The sequence below is a fragment of the Semicossyphus pulcher genome, unplaced genomic scaffold (assembly GCF_022749685.1).
Source record: "Semicossyphus pulcher isolate SPU_LCO1_2020_fin unplaced genomic scaffold, fSemPul1.0.p SCAF_8, whole genome shotgun sequence".
Classification (NCBI taxonomy): Eukaryota; Metazoa; Chordata; class Actinopteri; order Labriformes; family Labridae; genus Semicossyphus; species Semicossyphus pulcher.
Window position 1 is genome coordinate 28,167,901 of NW_027211759.1, and position 14,281 is coordinate 28,182,181.

The 14,281-nt window shown below is 44.7% G+C and overlaps 1 protein-coding gene across 1 annotated transcript in view; it reads right to left on the reverse strand.

The window, feature by feature from the left end:
* Positions 1 to 1,477: 1,477 nt before the first annotated feature.
* tspan9a (tetraspanin 9a) overlaps positions 1,478 to 14,281 on the reverse strand; it is a 76,704-nt gene continuing 63,900 nt past the window's right edge. The window contains exons 6-7 of the mRNA XM_069686621.1: positions 10,800 to 10,883; positions 1,478 to 7,054 (exon numbers count right to left, since the gene is read on the reverse strand). Of these exons, the coding sequence (XP_069542722.1) occupies positions 6,983 to 7,054; positions 10,800 to 10,883 (156 nt within the window). The 3' untranslated portion in view covers positions 1,478 to 6,982. The remainder of the gene's footprint in view (positions 7,055 to 10,799; positions 10,884 to 14,281) is intronic.

Here is a 14,281-nt window from a genome sequence, read left to right on the forward strand (position 1 = left end):
CAGGATAGCTGCATGCCCCTTTCTATTTTTAATGCTAAGCTAATCTTTGTCAGCCAGCCCTGAGACACCTGACGGTCATGGGATTCCCTGACACGTGCACTGTGATGTCCTGCAAAGCCACGCCAATCCGGGTGAAATACCGTGTTTTTAGAGAGTCCCCTCACGTCTGTAAAAATCAAGCTACTTCCAGAAGTGGGTAGGTTTCTTTTGCATAAAAACTGAACAAAGGGAAATCGCAGTGTAACTAATTTGGTTTTGCTTGGGCTAACTGTGCCCAACTTTGAAATACTTTGGCAAATACCCCATTAAGCCCAAAATATACTTGCTTATATCTACGCGTTTTCGTGCGCATGATGGCTTGCCACACGGTCCCTGCGTGTGTTTGGAGCGTCGGCTGTTCACGCCCTTCAATATTAACGCTTAGAGGCCCTGAGATGCAGTCTGCACATAAACAGTAGGGGCAGTGTAGAGGCAGAGGGGATGTGACAGGGTCAACACAGCAGCAGGGACAACAATGGCAGAGTGTTCTGAAGACAAGCTGATAGACCAAGTCCACAATGATCCACATGTGTACGATGTGTCGTTGCCACTGCACAGAGACAAACATGCCTGTCAAACAGCTGCAGACAGATAAGTTCTGTTTTAGAAGTCGACGCGGAAACCTGCAAAACTAAATGGAAAGTCCGGGAGCGTTACGACCGTGCACGGAGGAACATGCTGGAGAGACGGAGTCCACCGAACCCACAGCAGCTGTTTCTGCTGTGATCTCAGAATGAACATCACAGTGACCTCCTCAAGTGTCGCCATGTTTGTGACGCAGACGGGTGTGTGCATGAGCACAAGGTTAAAATAAATCTCCAGCCTTAAACAACACTTTCAGTTTTTTGTTGTTCAGTACTGTTAATTTGCGTTCTTAAGAGGTGCTGGTCGATAGATTCTGTTATCTTTGTACAGAGCCACGTTAGTTATTCACCTCTTTAATGTTTTGCCCAAAATGTCAAATTGTTCCTGTAAAAAACACCTTTCCCCTTTATTGCATTAAAAACAATGTAAAACTAAAATCTAGTGTACTTTAGGCAGGAGATTGAGAAGAATGAACCAAGAAGAAGAACAAATAGTGAGATGCTACAGTGGGCGTGCATCATTATTAACTGTTCTGACTTCACATGCAAACACAGCTCAGCAAAAAGCAAACGTCCTCGGCTCCCGTGCAGTTAAAAGACAGCGAGTTCACTCGAGGAAACACGACAGATTGGGAACAGATAGCAGCAGAAACAACCTGCATGTCACCTCCGCTGCAGATTTACAAGCTGAATAATGCTGTGTGGGGACAAAGCGAATGTTCTCATCAAAATAAAAGCCCTCCCAATTCAGGTCAATGAAATGAGCTCTGCTGAGGATGAGTGGGACAAATTTGAGACGCTACAATAACAATTAGTGGAGAAAAAGTATCCGATGTTGTTTCTGTTCTCTTTATTTCAGGACATGTTGCTTATACAAAATAGTCTTTACAAAGGCTAAAATAGGTCATATTCTTTGCATAGAAGGAACAGTGATGCAAAACACAGAGCCAGGATGGAATGGCACAATAAACTCCACTATCACACACGAGCCGGATAACAATTAGGTTCAAAAAGGATAAAGCCCCGTACAAAAATACTCCATGCTGCGGAAACAAATTGGAGATGGTTTCCACTTTCATCAGCTTCCTTTTGTTCTCTAAAAAAACCCCTCTGCTTGGCTGTCTGACTACCATTAGCTCCGCTCAGCGTCTTTAGGACGACGCTCCCTCAGGTTTTGCTATGTTCTTTTAAAAAGAGGCCGTTTTAAGGCAGCAGTGCCACTTTCATTCATACAGCATGGGATCTGCTGCAGCACGCTTCATCTTTATGCAAAGTCCTGTCTGCAAACCCCCAAAACTCAGCTTCAAACATGGCTTAAATGCTGCCGATTCAATGGACAGTGACATAAAAATGAAATACATCAGGAGCATTGAGTCATTAAACATGAAAGGCAATGAGCGTACGGTGTCGTGGGATTTTTTTGACACTCTTTCCTTTATTTAAAAAATAGTTGATTTGGAGAATAAAGAGAAGGTAGTGCACCACCTAGTATAGATATTCAGAGTGCTTTCACATGTAGCAGAAAACTCCACAGGACAAGGCTGGCAGGTATCAGATATTGCCATCCAGCAGAACACAACATCAAACACACCATTTGTAGAGCATACATTTCCACTGCTCAGATATTCAGCTTTAGCACGGGGGGAAGGATTAGGAGCAGATTACAGAAATAATATGTTGAAGGTGGCGAAAAAAAGGAAAACAATTTCTATGTCTCAAAATTCACAGCAGACAAAACTTAATTACTCGCGCTTGCCATCTCTGTGCTTCGCTGGGAGCGCTTCCAGGGATAAGTGGGAATACTTCCAAAAACAAAACAAACTGAAAACATGAGGAAGATTGTGTCTTACTACAGCAAATGAAAATGTGGTCAAATAAAATATGAACCATACAGACAAAAACACACATTTACATCAAATGTACACCTGTCCTGCACTTTAAAGGAAGCAAACGGAGGCAGAGGAACTGTCAGAGGTGAGAGAGTGGAGAACATACGGGTGGATGACACGTCGGGTTGTTCGGCAATTCAGAACTAGAAAATGGCAATTAAACTGTCAACGTAAATGTGAATACAAGTGGCATAACAAAGAGTAAGTTACATCGGTTGTAAAATGAGCATATTTACATCCATGGCTGAAACACTGCAGTGACATGAGCTCTGTGTTGTGCAGTCATTTATTAGACCATGCTCTGCAGATACACAAAGGGCCTCAAAGTGGCAGTTTGAAAAGAAATACTGCAGATTAAACCAGCACGCCCTCATTTAATGTAACTAGGTCCTAATACGGAGAAGCACTACGACAAGCGTGCAGTTTGTCTTTTGTGGGCTTCACCCGATGCTACAGTACATATGCCAAATTTCCCCCTCTATCAATTCTGACTTAATTGCTTTTACTGCCTGTAGCAATGTTAAGACAGAAAGGCGTTTGTGCACCTTGCAGAGGAACATCGCAAAGACTAATCCCCTCAGAAACAAACGTTTAATAATGTCATGTTCTCACAATGAGTTCCAAAGAGCGTCTGAGAAATAAAAGCCAGTAAAAAGAGCCTGGAACAAGAAAAAACAACAGTATATCGTATAAAAACAAACGGCAACAACCAATGTACAAAAATAACATCATTAAACAGCTTCTGTTAAAATGGCATTCATCCCTGCGTTCTAAAAACATGAAGGAGCATTTTGCTCTGACATAACCATGAAAGGAGGCGACAGTGGAGGCTGATAGGGAGTTCACTGGGAGCAGAACATTTCAGAATGTCAGCACGGGCAGATCGGGCGGGGGCAAAGAGTCACACAGTGTGCTGGCTGGGTCTCTGATGTATGACGTCAGATCTGCAGACAGACACTGCTTGTATTTTTACTATTCTCCACTCTCACGTTGTCTGCGTTCAAACACTTCCTCTCCCCATGCAACACCAAGCAACACAACAACAAACATATTTATTTTGGGTTTTGGCTGCTCTTGTGGCCTGCAGTGAGTTACAGCACAGCCTGATTTACAGAACTGTTATATATAACGCTCCTGTAACCCCTCCTGAGGTGCAGAACATACCTCACATCTGCTTTGAGGCATCCTAAGAGCACAGCTGTATTTCTAGTGTCAGTGCTGCCAGCTACTGTATATGTAGTGCCGGGTGTCTGCGGACTGAGCGAGGCAGTAAATAAGGGATGTGTAGAGAGTTTGTGGAGGCAGCCAAGCAGGGGAGATGTGACCACTCGTGCCTGCGCTGTACATCAGCAGCTGTCATGTTCCCCCCGTGGACACAACAAGAGGAGTTGGAGCATATGGGGGCAGGCAGTGAATCACAGCCGGCAGGGTCGCTGCACAGAACACACCAAATCAGATGCCTCCTGATGCACGATGCCCCCTCTTCCTAAGTCTGTGTCTCTCAGATTAAGTCATTATGAAAACAATAAAACAAAAGTCAAGAACGACCTCAGGTGATTCTCTGAGGCGTACAGGCTGCCACACTGCAACAGTGTCAAATGGGTGACTCTTAGTGGGTCATTTTTATCCTCTCGCTGTGGCATTTGTTATCTGGTGTAGCAGCAGCGTCTGAGTTATAAAGCTTCATCCAAAGCTACAAACTCTCCAGTCTCCGATAACTTGAGAGACAATTTATAACACTGCCACTCCAGGTCCCAGCGGTTCCTCTACTCGGCGTCCAGCAGGAGCAAACAAATGATCACCTGACGGCTCCTGTTAAAGCAGTTTATTACAGCTTGGTCTGACTCTGCTAGTTTTGGCTATGCGTTGCTATCCGTAAGAGTTCTTGGAAGTTTTGGGAATTTGGCAGCGAGAAAAGGCTGCTTGAAATGCTGCCCACATCTCAGATTGTTTCACCACATTAAATGTGTAGTCTTGCACTCAGTGACAGCTGTTTTTTTTTTAGGTTTTTGGAGGAACAACAAAGCCAATCAGGGCAAAAGAAATGTCTTCCTGGAACACATCCAGGCCTGTAATCACTCCCGTTTGCTCTACAGTACACTATTTTTAGTGTTCTGCATTTTCAGCACCTGAGTTTATGCAGCACACACTGCCACGCTAAATTCCCACAATAGAGGGATCTAATCAGGCGGAGTAATTGAAAACACCTGTGTGGGTATGCAGGGCTTCTGCATCAGCACATTTCTTTGAATGCTGTGAAAGACGCCTCCTCACTATCGTGCTCGTGTCGACTGAAAAGGACATTGTAACATCAGATAAGACTGAGAGCAAACCGCCCCTCCTGTACAGAAAACACAATGTCATTATGATTATTGAAATAAAGCAACATGCCAAACTGAGTCTGATTATAATCCTGACGAACAGGCAGTCACACAGTGATGTGGGTTTTAAACTGACACCCAGATTAGCCACGTTTATTTGAGAAGAGAAGATTGAAGTGATGACAGTTTTCTGTCCAAAGCCTCCATCGGTTTACAGACTCACTCTCTGCTGCACTTTTGACCTGCTGTACCTGCCGGAGATGTGAGGACACGGCTCTCCTTTGCAACGAGGGATTATTACACTTCCTGTTTTGTGAATGAAGAGGCGCCTAAGCTGGTTCAACTGTTGGCCTGTTTACAACCTGTCTAATCACCTTGCTGCTTGTTTCTTTCATTGCAGGAGGCCGCTGTTGTAGCCATGTTCTCAGAGCTCTGCATTTACTTTGGTGAGTAGAATATATCAACCAATATTAGCCTCAGGTAGAATAATCCTTGAACTAGTCCTTTACATACTCGGATATGTTCAGAGCAGACGACCTGGAGGGCGTCTCTTTCAGTCGCCACAGCAGATGGAGGGTATTTTCTGTCTTAAACAGGGTGTTCTCCTGTACACAGACATGTCCTTCAGGGCATGTTGCCATACCTATCTGTCTCAGCTTTGATCTGCCTACACTCCCGCCACCCCCTCCTCTGTGGCTGCAAGAAAAGGCAGCCAACATAAAACCAGTGAAGTTACAAACCTGAGGTGTTGCCGTGTGATGAACAGGAATGTCAGCAGAGGAGCGGTGTGTACGTATGAAGAATATAAAGCTCTTTGCTTTCTGACGTTTGGAGAGAAAATTGGGGTGAAAAAGCTGGGGGAGTTGACAGCTGGAGAGGGAAAGACTGAGGAGGGCAGAGTGAACGGATGAGATCTCAAGAATACAGAAGCGAAAGTCTCCAGCCGCCTCCGCTAACACAATTGATGGCAACCAGGAGACAACATGTCTGCTCTGTTTTTGCCCCCCGTGCCCTTGCTTCTCGGTGTCTCTACGTGCTGTAGTTTTTCTTTCCTCTGCAGCCTGGACAGTGCGATAAAACACACCCACTGAGAAACACACTCACACATTCAGCCTGTATTCTCGAAGGGGAAACTTCATCACCCGCATCTCTTCCCTTGACAGTCCTGGTGGAGCCCTAATAAACAGCCATTTTATACCATTTGTATGGTCTCACGGGGGATGGAAATGCTGCTGCTGTGTTGCAGAGCAGTGTGTGTGTGTGTGTGTGTGTGTGTGTGTGTGTGTGTGCGTGCGTGTGTGTGTTTTCACAGGCAGATTTGTGCATTTCAATTTATTGTTCAGTGAAAATTTGATATAAAATAAATCCACTCATGATTTCTAACGTGCCTCGATCTCACTCACTTCCCCCAAACCTCTACAAACAAAAGAATCACCGGTTACGTTTTACACCGCCATGACACGTCTTTGCTCCCCCCACAGCATCGTCACGTCAAACCCAACCCCACACACACTCTGCATGTCTGAGGGCTCGTTGCACTGATCTGTTGTACACTTACATTCCACAGGAGCGTCCATGACACACTTACAAGAAAATAAACAGGACAAAAAAAAGACGTGTGGACGACAAAGGTAAATCATTAAAGTAGAAAACTAGCATGCCATGTTGGAACTTCTTTCATTTACAGGTGAAAAGGGGGCGTTACTGTAATAAACAAGAGGAGAGGAGAGCCCACAGCAGGAGGGTCTCATCAGTTTCATTTGTTCTCCTTGCCTCAGAGCGGGTGCATGGCCATTAGTCAAGTTCATCTCAAAGTCTCTTCTTCCATTCCAGCAGATTGTTAGTCCAAGCAAAAAAACAAAAAGTAGAAATGTACTCAAGAGGAGTGACGACCAATGGGATTCTCTTCTTTGCCAAAAACGTAGGTGTCCCTTCTCTTCCAGTTGTGTAACTCTTTGGCAAAATGAATGGTGAGAGGAGAGAGCAGAACAGAGCGGGGACACAGCTGGATCTGTACAGAAGGTCGGGGGAAAGGGGAGGGGCTCTAAAGAGATTGTAAAGTGGGGGGGGTGGGGGCAGGGATGTCGAAATCAGAGTCTTATCCCATCAGGCAGTGGGGCTCCTCTCCATTGGGCGCCGTCTCCCGAGGCTAAGCATCGTACTTCTTCCCCGTTCTGTGGATGTGATGGAAGAGCGTCATGGAGAACGCCATGCCCAGGAGCTGTGGAGGGAAACCGAAAGATAGTGAATATGTGTCTTTATGTTTAGTGTGTGTTCACGTATGAACCAGACCACACACACACAGTGTGTGGTCTGGTTCCATGTTGATGCCTTGGGCTGCACAATAAATCCTGTGGTGCAGCGAGAGCACATTTTGGTCTTTTTCTCAGACGGCCTTCAAACACGAGCTCAGGAATCTTTTCTGATGGAGAAAATGTACAGCGTGCTCAAGCATTAAGTCAATGACGTAAATTGAGATGCCACTGAATCAAAGTAGCCAGCTATCTCTTTGAAGTTTCCATTACCCCTGATACTTCTACATCAAACACAGTCGCAAGGCTGATCCTAAAACCATTATCTGGCAAAGTTGGGATGGCAGGGAAGCTGCAGAGGACTGTTCGCTGCATCGTCTTTATAAAAGGGCTACGTGGACTTCCTGCAAACAGCCTCCACTGGGGATTCCTGAGGGATGTGATTAGCCTGGGAAAGCTGCTGATTCTCCTCCTTTAGTTTCAGTTAAAAGCTAATTCATAAGGCCGCTTCAGAGAAAACGCTACCTTAAACCGCCGTCAATCAAAGCACGAGATGCCATTTGAGGTAAACATCAAGCTCAGAGCGAGTCAGGACCATCCCAAACTGTCTTCAAAAGCAGCCCAATTATTTACATGTGGCTCAAAGTTTTTGCTGTCTGCTTCACTCAGTCAGTGAGACGGCATGAAAGAGCTCATACGACTCTTCAAAGCTCAGTCATCCTGTGTGTAGAAATACAGCTGAGCTGTCTGAAACTATTGTGGATGTTATACATATAGGCTTTCCCCAAAGTCTGTCATATATGCTGATAGTGTAAATCATTCATAAAGCGGTTCTTCATGCCACCGGCTGTTATGTAACACTGCAGCTATTCAAGATCCTCCACCCCGTCATGTCCTGCACCTTTCCTTCCAGGCTCCTAATCTGACGGCTCAAGGTCTGTTTCTGCAGTGTGTCCGGTGTGTGTGTATGCAAAGAGAGGGAGGTCATTAAAATCAATGTCAGCTGAGGGAGTGTTGGGAAGGGTTTCTCACTGTATGAAGACTTTATCTTTAACAGGGACCATATTTGTCAGTGTTCTGTATGCGCGCACTGTGTGTGTGAACTAGAATAAGACAGTGTCAGACAGAGCGAGAGGACGCTGAATTAAAATAATGACAATCTTGCGATCTTGTCATGAACACACAGCGATGTGAAGTTTTTTAATGCTGACTTTCCTTCAGTGGACCTCATCAAAAGCACACACATCATCTCCCCTCAGGACTTTAAAAAGTGCAGAATCCTACAAAATTCAGCACAGACATTTCACAGGAAGGCCACCTTGCTCTGAGTGGACCGTGGATTCATCGATTAGCAAACTTAGAGACTTGTCCTGCATGAGCATGAGCCGATGCTGAGGGTGTATAAAGTGAAAAGGAAGAAGCAGAGTACAGGGGGATAATACATCATGAGCAGGAATTTTAACATTTTCAATTTGTGCACAAATCAGAGAAGTGTGGACTGATGAGCTGATATCTCCATCACGTTTCTGCATCGTTTTCTTGTGTTTAAAGTTTAACCCCCTCTCCTGAGGCTTTATTCTTCCATAACAGTTTAATGGCCCCCGACTGGAGAATTAGAGCCACCGGCTGTGAAAGCAACTCTTAATAAATGTACAACAGCTGTGGACACAAATGAACTTTAATTAGCAACTTCTTTTGTGGATTCTTGATTGAAATTCGCTTAAAGTTTGTGCTAAAATTGGACAGAAAGTTCACTATTCAGAAGTGAGGGATATATATGAATGTCTGACGAAGTGAAAAGGAGTCGAAGTTACACAGACAGTAGAGCTGTCTCTTAATGTGCTATTGAGAAGGAACTGAAGGAGAAACATGACTGATGTATCCGTCTATCCATGCCTCTGTCTACCTTTGGACAAGTGTACCCTTCTTTAATTAGGTTAGGGCAAGAAGAAGAAGAAGAAGAAGTGTACCTGGACAAGCTATTCTAACACAGGTGTGGCACATATAGACGTATAACTTGTTTTATTAACATGCAGAGACTACAGGAAAGTCTAGGGTTTCAAAATTAATCAAATATTAACCTCGATCATGATTTTGTCTTCCCACAATTAAATAAACATGATTGACGGCGACATTGACGTTTAAAATGCTCCACCCGTACAAAACTCTCCTCCTCCAGGGGGCGCTGGAGAGGTTTGGGCTTCACTTTTGGGGGAGCTGGCAAGTCAGGTGATGAGCGCCTACCTTGCAGAGACAGTTTAGAGAGGAAGAGTAAACAACAGAGACAGTGTTTTGGGGTGACCATGTTAACTGCTGACTTTCAGCTGATTGCATCTGTGGTTGTCATGGTTACAGCAGCTGTTGAAAACAGGTAGAGAATACGTAGCTGTCCTCGTGAATGCCTCTCTGTTGTTCTTCATTACGAGCTCAGAATAAACTTCTCTGTTACGTCTCTGAAGAGTTGTTTGTGCAAACGTGTCATGAAGGCGACTAACGCTCAGTCACGTTTTGAACGCTGCTTGTTGTTACGCTAAAACAGGAAGAGAGCGAGTCGCTCGTTAAACCGAAACACCGGTCCCCTGAAATGGCTCCTCATCAGCTGTTTGGAGGTGTTTCAGGTTTAAGGTGAGTGATGTTAAAAATAATCAGCAAAGTTGTCATGAAACCTGCGTCTGCGCCGCAAAGCAACACGACTAACTTGTTGAAGCAGCTGAAAAAACAGCACAAAGTGCAGCATGATGAGTGTGTGAAGGCCGAGAGGAAGAACGAGCTGCTCCCCGTCCTCCACCCAACTCCCACAGACACACTGACATTACCCATGATGCACCACATTCAGGCAAAGAGCCTGATTTTAAGTCTTAGTTTGATGCTAAATTTGTACATGAGCCTGAATGCAGCACAACAGTGAACTGAAAGTGTTGCTCTGTTTATTTAGATGTGAAAGTAGAATAAAAAAGTGTCACATAAATAACTGTGATCTCAATATTGATCAAAATTATTGTGATTATCATTTTGGCCATCATCATGCAGCCCTAGCTGAGTTGCAGCACAAACACAGCACAGTGTCGGTGCACTGGTAACTAGCTCCAGCTCAAACCTGTACAGTTGCTTCCTCGGCTGTCTGGAGCGAATAAACAAGACCTAAAACTCCAGGATTCAAATCTGTGCAAATACAAGGTAAAAATAAACTTTGTTTAGTCTGAAGACACCCTGAGGACACAACCTCCAAGTAAGTGGAAGAAAAAGTACTGCAAAGACAAGAGGAGAGATGTAAAGCAGAATATAGGACGACATGAGAAGCAGCTTCTGAGGAGGAGTATCCATCACCCCTCCCTGCAGTGCTTTTAATCTGCGACTCTATACCTGCAATCTATATTCAGTATCTGCTCTCCTGTGTTCTGATGGCTCCTGTTACATGACTACAGGCTGCTTGGCACAGAGCCAGGTGCCTTTGATTCTCCCAGACAGGATCAGGGTTCAGAAAACAGTGACTTCAATATTTCACAATGTGTGGGTGCCCAGAACGCCCACCGAGCGCAGGCCTCATAACTTTCTCAGCAGACGTCGGTGGCACAGAGGCCACAGGATGAGCACGTTTTTCTAACATGCTGCCAGACAGGCAGACGCAATAAATGCACCTCGACACAAAGCATTATGGGAAAAAAAGGAAAGGAAAGGAAAAGGAGAAGAACAATTTATCACCGGGCCTCCTACCTGCACGACCAAGATGACCATGCCGATGGTTCCCAGCAGGTGCTTGTTGTCATCCAGCCATTCTTCCACTTTCTCGAAGCAGCCCTAAAAATAGAACAAACGCTGGTGAAGGTACAGCTAGAGACATGTGCATTTACTGTGTGGCAGAGGAATAATGTCAGTGCAGTCTCAGTGTTTCACATTTAAACTCATTCAAAAGGAGGAGGGGAGAAAATGAGCTTATTGCATTAACGATATAGAACAGCTGCTAGTTAATGGCTACATCTAAAAGATTTGTTTTGAGCTGTTATTTAAAACTGTCAGGAGTCAGGGAATCTAATATTTAAGGGCAAAAATTAATAGTTTAGTACATGTTAGGGTTCAAGGAGGAACTGAGACGATTGTGAGTCTGTGATATAAAAGGTGGCGACAGCATTTTGTACCTTAATCCTATATAACCAAGTGTATCATATTTGACACATTTTTGAGACCCCTACATCATCAGTGTGATCATTTTTATTCCTAAAAAACCTATTGATTCAACCAGACACACTCTAGATACTTTCGGGGAGTTGGCGGGGCTGCTCGCCCGCTGTCCTCACCTATGTCTGCAGCGCGCACCTGCTTTCAAACACGTTGTCATCGGCCTCATAAGGACAGTCCTTGTAACACATTGCCCACAAAAGCGCACATTGACCTGATGCGGTCAGCCACATATGAGGTTTTGACCTTGTCTTGTTTGTTGTTTACTTACCTGCCCGGTGACTACGGGCGGAAAATAGCAATTTGTTAAAACCCAGTGCAATACATCTCTTGTTTTAGGTTGAGGTTCTTTGTGCATTGTCCCTGCTCAAATAAATAAATAAATATGTTTTTGCATTTGTCAGAAGGATCCAAAAGACATGGTTTCATGGTTCAGGTCATACAGGGTTAAAATCTCAGAGAATAAATGTAAATACATTCCAGAATAAACAGGGAGCCAGTGTTGAACAAGAGCTGTACTATCTCTAATTTTAGTTTTTTGTTTAAACTTGGCAGAGCTTTCTGAGCGGTCAGGAGTTTTCCATGGCCGCTTCTGGCAGGCCAGAGTGTAAAGCGTTACAGTAGTCGAGACAACTAGAAACCAGAGCGTGAGCAAGCTTTCGGCATTATGTTTGCTCTGCAGAGGTCTCACCTTCACTTTGCTGCACAGATGAAACAAATAAAATCAAATAGACGGTAAAATAGAGGCCAGAATCTAAAATGACGATTGTGGTGGTGTGTGTGAGTCTGATGACCACGTTTGGAGGAAAAGGATGCCTCACATTCTCTCGCCAACAACAAGGATCTCATCTATAGCTTTAGGAAGTCTTGCTCATCCGCTCATTAAAAGCTGACACAGAGTCAGCTCCATTTCTGGCAATCATTTTCCTTCATTTACCACACGAGCCAAGTCTGAATATTATCAGTCTGCAAAGACTGACAATTTGAATAACCCCAGGAAATTCTGGAGCGCTATCAAATCTATTTCAGCTGCTGATATTCCCAATGAACTGCCTCCTCCTATTGTTGAGGCCACTGTATCTAATTCTGCAAGATCTGCTGTGCTGTTTTAATGATCACTTGATTGCCTCCGGTTCCCTATCTTTAAAAGCCTTCCCTTCTTCTGACATGACTGATCATTGTACTTCTGATGGTCAGCCTTTTCTCTGTTTCCAAGTTTCCAGAGTCATAACCTGCAGGGCTGCATGATCTGGACCCACAGTACTGTACTTCCAACCACAGCTGATGATGTAGCCTACGTTCATCTCTGTGAAAAGGACCCAACAGCACCTAACGCTTACAGGCCTGTTTCAAACATAACCGTCTTGTCGAAGGCCTTTGAAGGATTGGCAATTGACCAACTGAACGAGTCCCTGAGCACCAATAACATCCTTTGACTGAACCTGTGTGGCTTCAGGAAACAACACAGTACCAACAGCATCCTTAAAGGTTGTTTAAGATGTAATCGAGTCCCTGGATCACAAAAAACAGCTCTTTTTGTCAATCAAACGCCTTTGATTCAGTCTGACACCGTATTCTGAAGAACTGACGGTTCAACTCTGTGTTGAAGCAGGCTGCTTTTCTTCACCTGCTTGATGATCTGTTGTTGTACATGCAGGTGTCTGCTCAGAACTTATTATTGGCTGGATACTGTGTCCCTCAGCATTCTGAGGTTTGTTCCAGGCTGAAAAGCTCTCACTCCCCATCGCTGCTTTCATGCCAGTGCTCCATCCCTGGTCTGCTGCCATCTTTTCTTTCTGTGTAAATCTCAAACATTACTAGTGGTTATTGTTTGTGCTCATCATTTTACTTTAAATGTTTGCACTGATCTTCCCAAACCAACCTTAATGTTTTCTGCCCCTGCAGCAGCTTGCAGACAGATTTGAAGTTAGATGAGCTCATGGTTAAAAATGTCACACATCAAATCAGTCACAAAATCCTCTTTCTACCACCTCAAAGACATTTCCAGACTCCGATCATCACTCCCTGACTCTGTGGCAGAGACCCTCATGCATGCCTTCATTTGCACACGTCTAGACTACTGAAATGGATACCTGTCCGGGATACCCAGCAAACCCCTGGACAGTATGTGCAGAACTGTGCTGCCAGGGTTCTGACCGGCAACACATCACCCCCGCCCTCATCCACCTTCACTGGCTCCCGCTCAGCCCTGGCTCCACAGTACCTTTCTGACCTCCTACACCCCTACACCCCGTCTCAGAATCTGCGGCCCTCAGACACGAGCCAGCTAACCGTTTCCAGGAGAGAGCCTTCAGTGTGGCAGCCCCCACCCTCTGGAGCTCTCTCCCTATTGAGATCCACAACGCAACAGCCATTCAGTCATTTAAAAAACTGCTGATAACAAGATGTACAATCGATAACACCCGTTACCCAGCTCACTGTGCTTTCCTTCTTTGTACTTGTGTTTATTGTGTTATTTGTTTTTGTTTGAACTCCAAGCAACCTTGCATTTCTTGAAAGTCATTATCATTATTGTTTAGTGTTGCTTTTCATGCTTTTATTATTTCCTTGTGTTTTTTGAAACACAGATTTCTGCCGTCTCGGCCGAGGCTCCCGGAGAAAGAGATCTTTATTCTCACTTGGACTCACCTGGTTAAATAAAGGTTTAATAAAAAATAAGCCAAAAGTAGGATTTTGAGAGTATTTTGTCTTAATGCATGAATTACATATGAGATATATCCTCGGATGACTGAGCGACCAGGTGAGGTGTTAAAGAAGTGAATTACCCATGAGTGGTGGGTTATATATGCAGACTTATGGTCCATATGCACAGGCGTGCGCTCTAACTCTTTAATATATTCCCACCAGGGTTCACTCAGCGGCCACACACTGGCAGCGAGCGGAGGTGATGGACTTAATGGCGGTCTCAGCCGCAGAGTGGTGGCCCATGTTGAGTGTGGGTGCTGAGGCAGCATGTAAAGCTTGACTCTATAGTGTGTGGCCGTCTCCTCGGGCAGGAT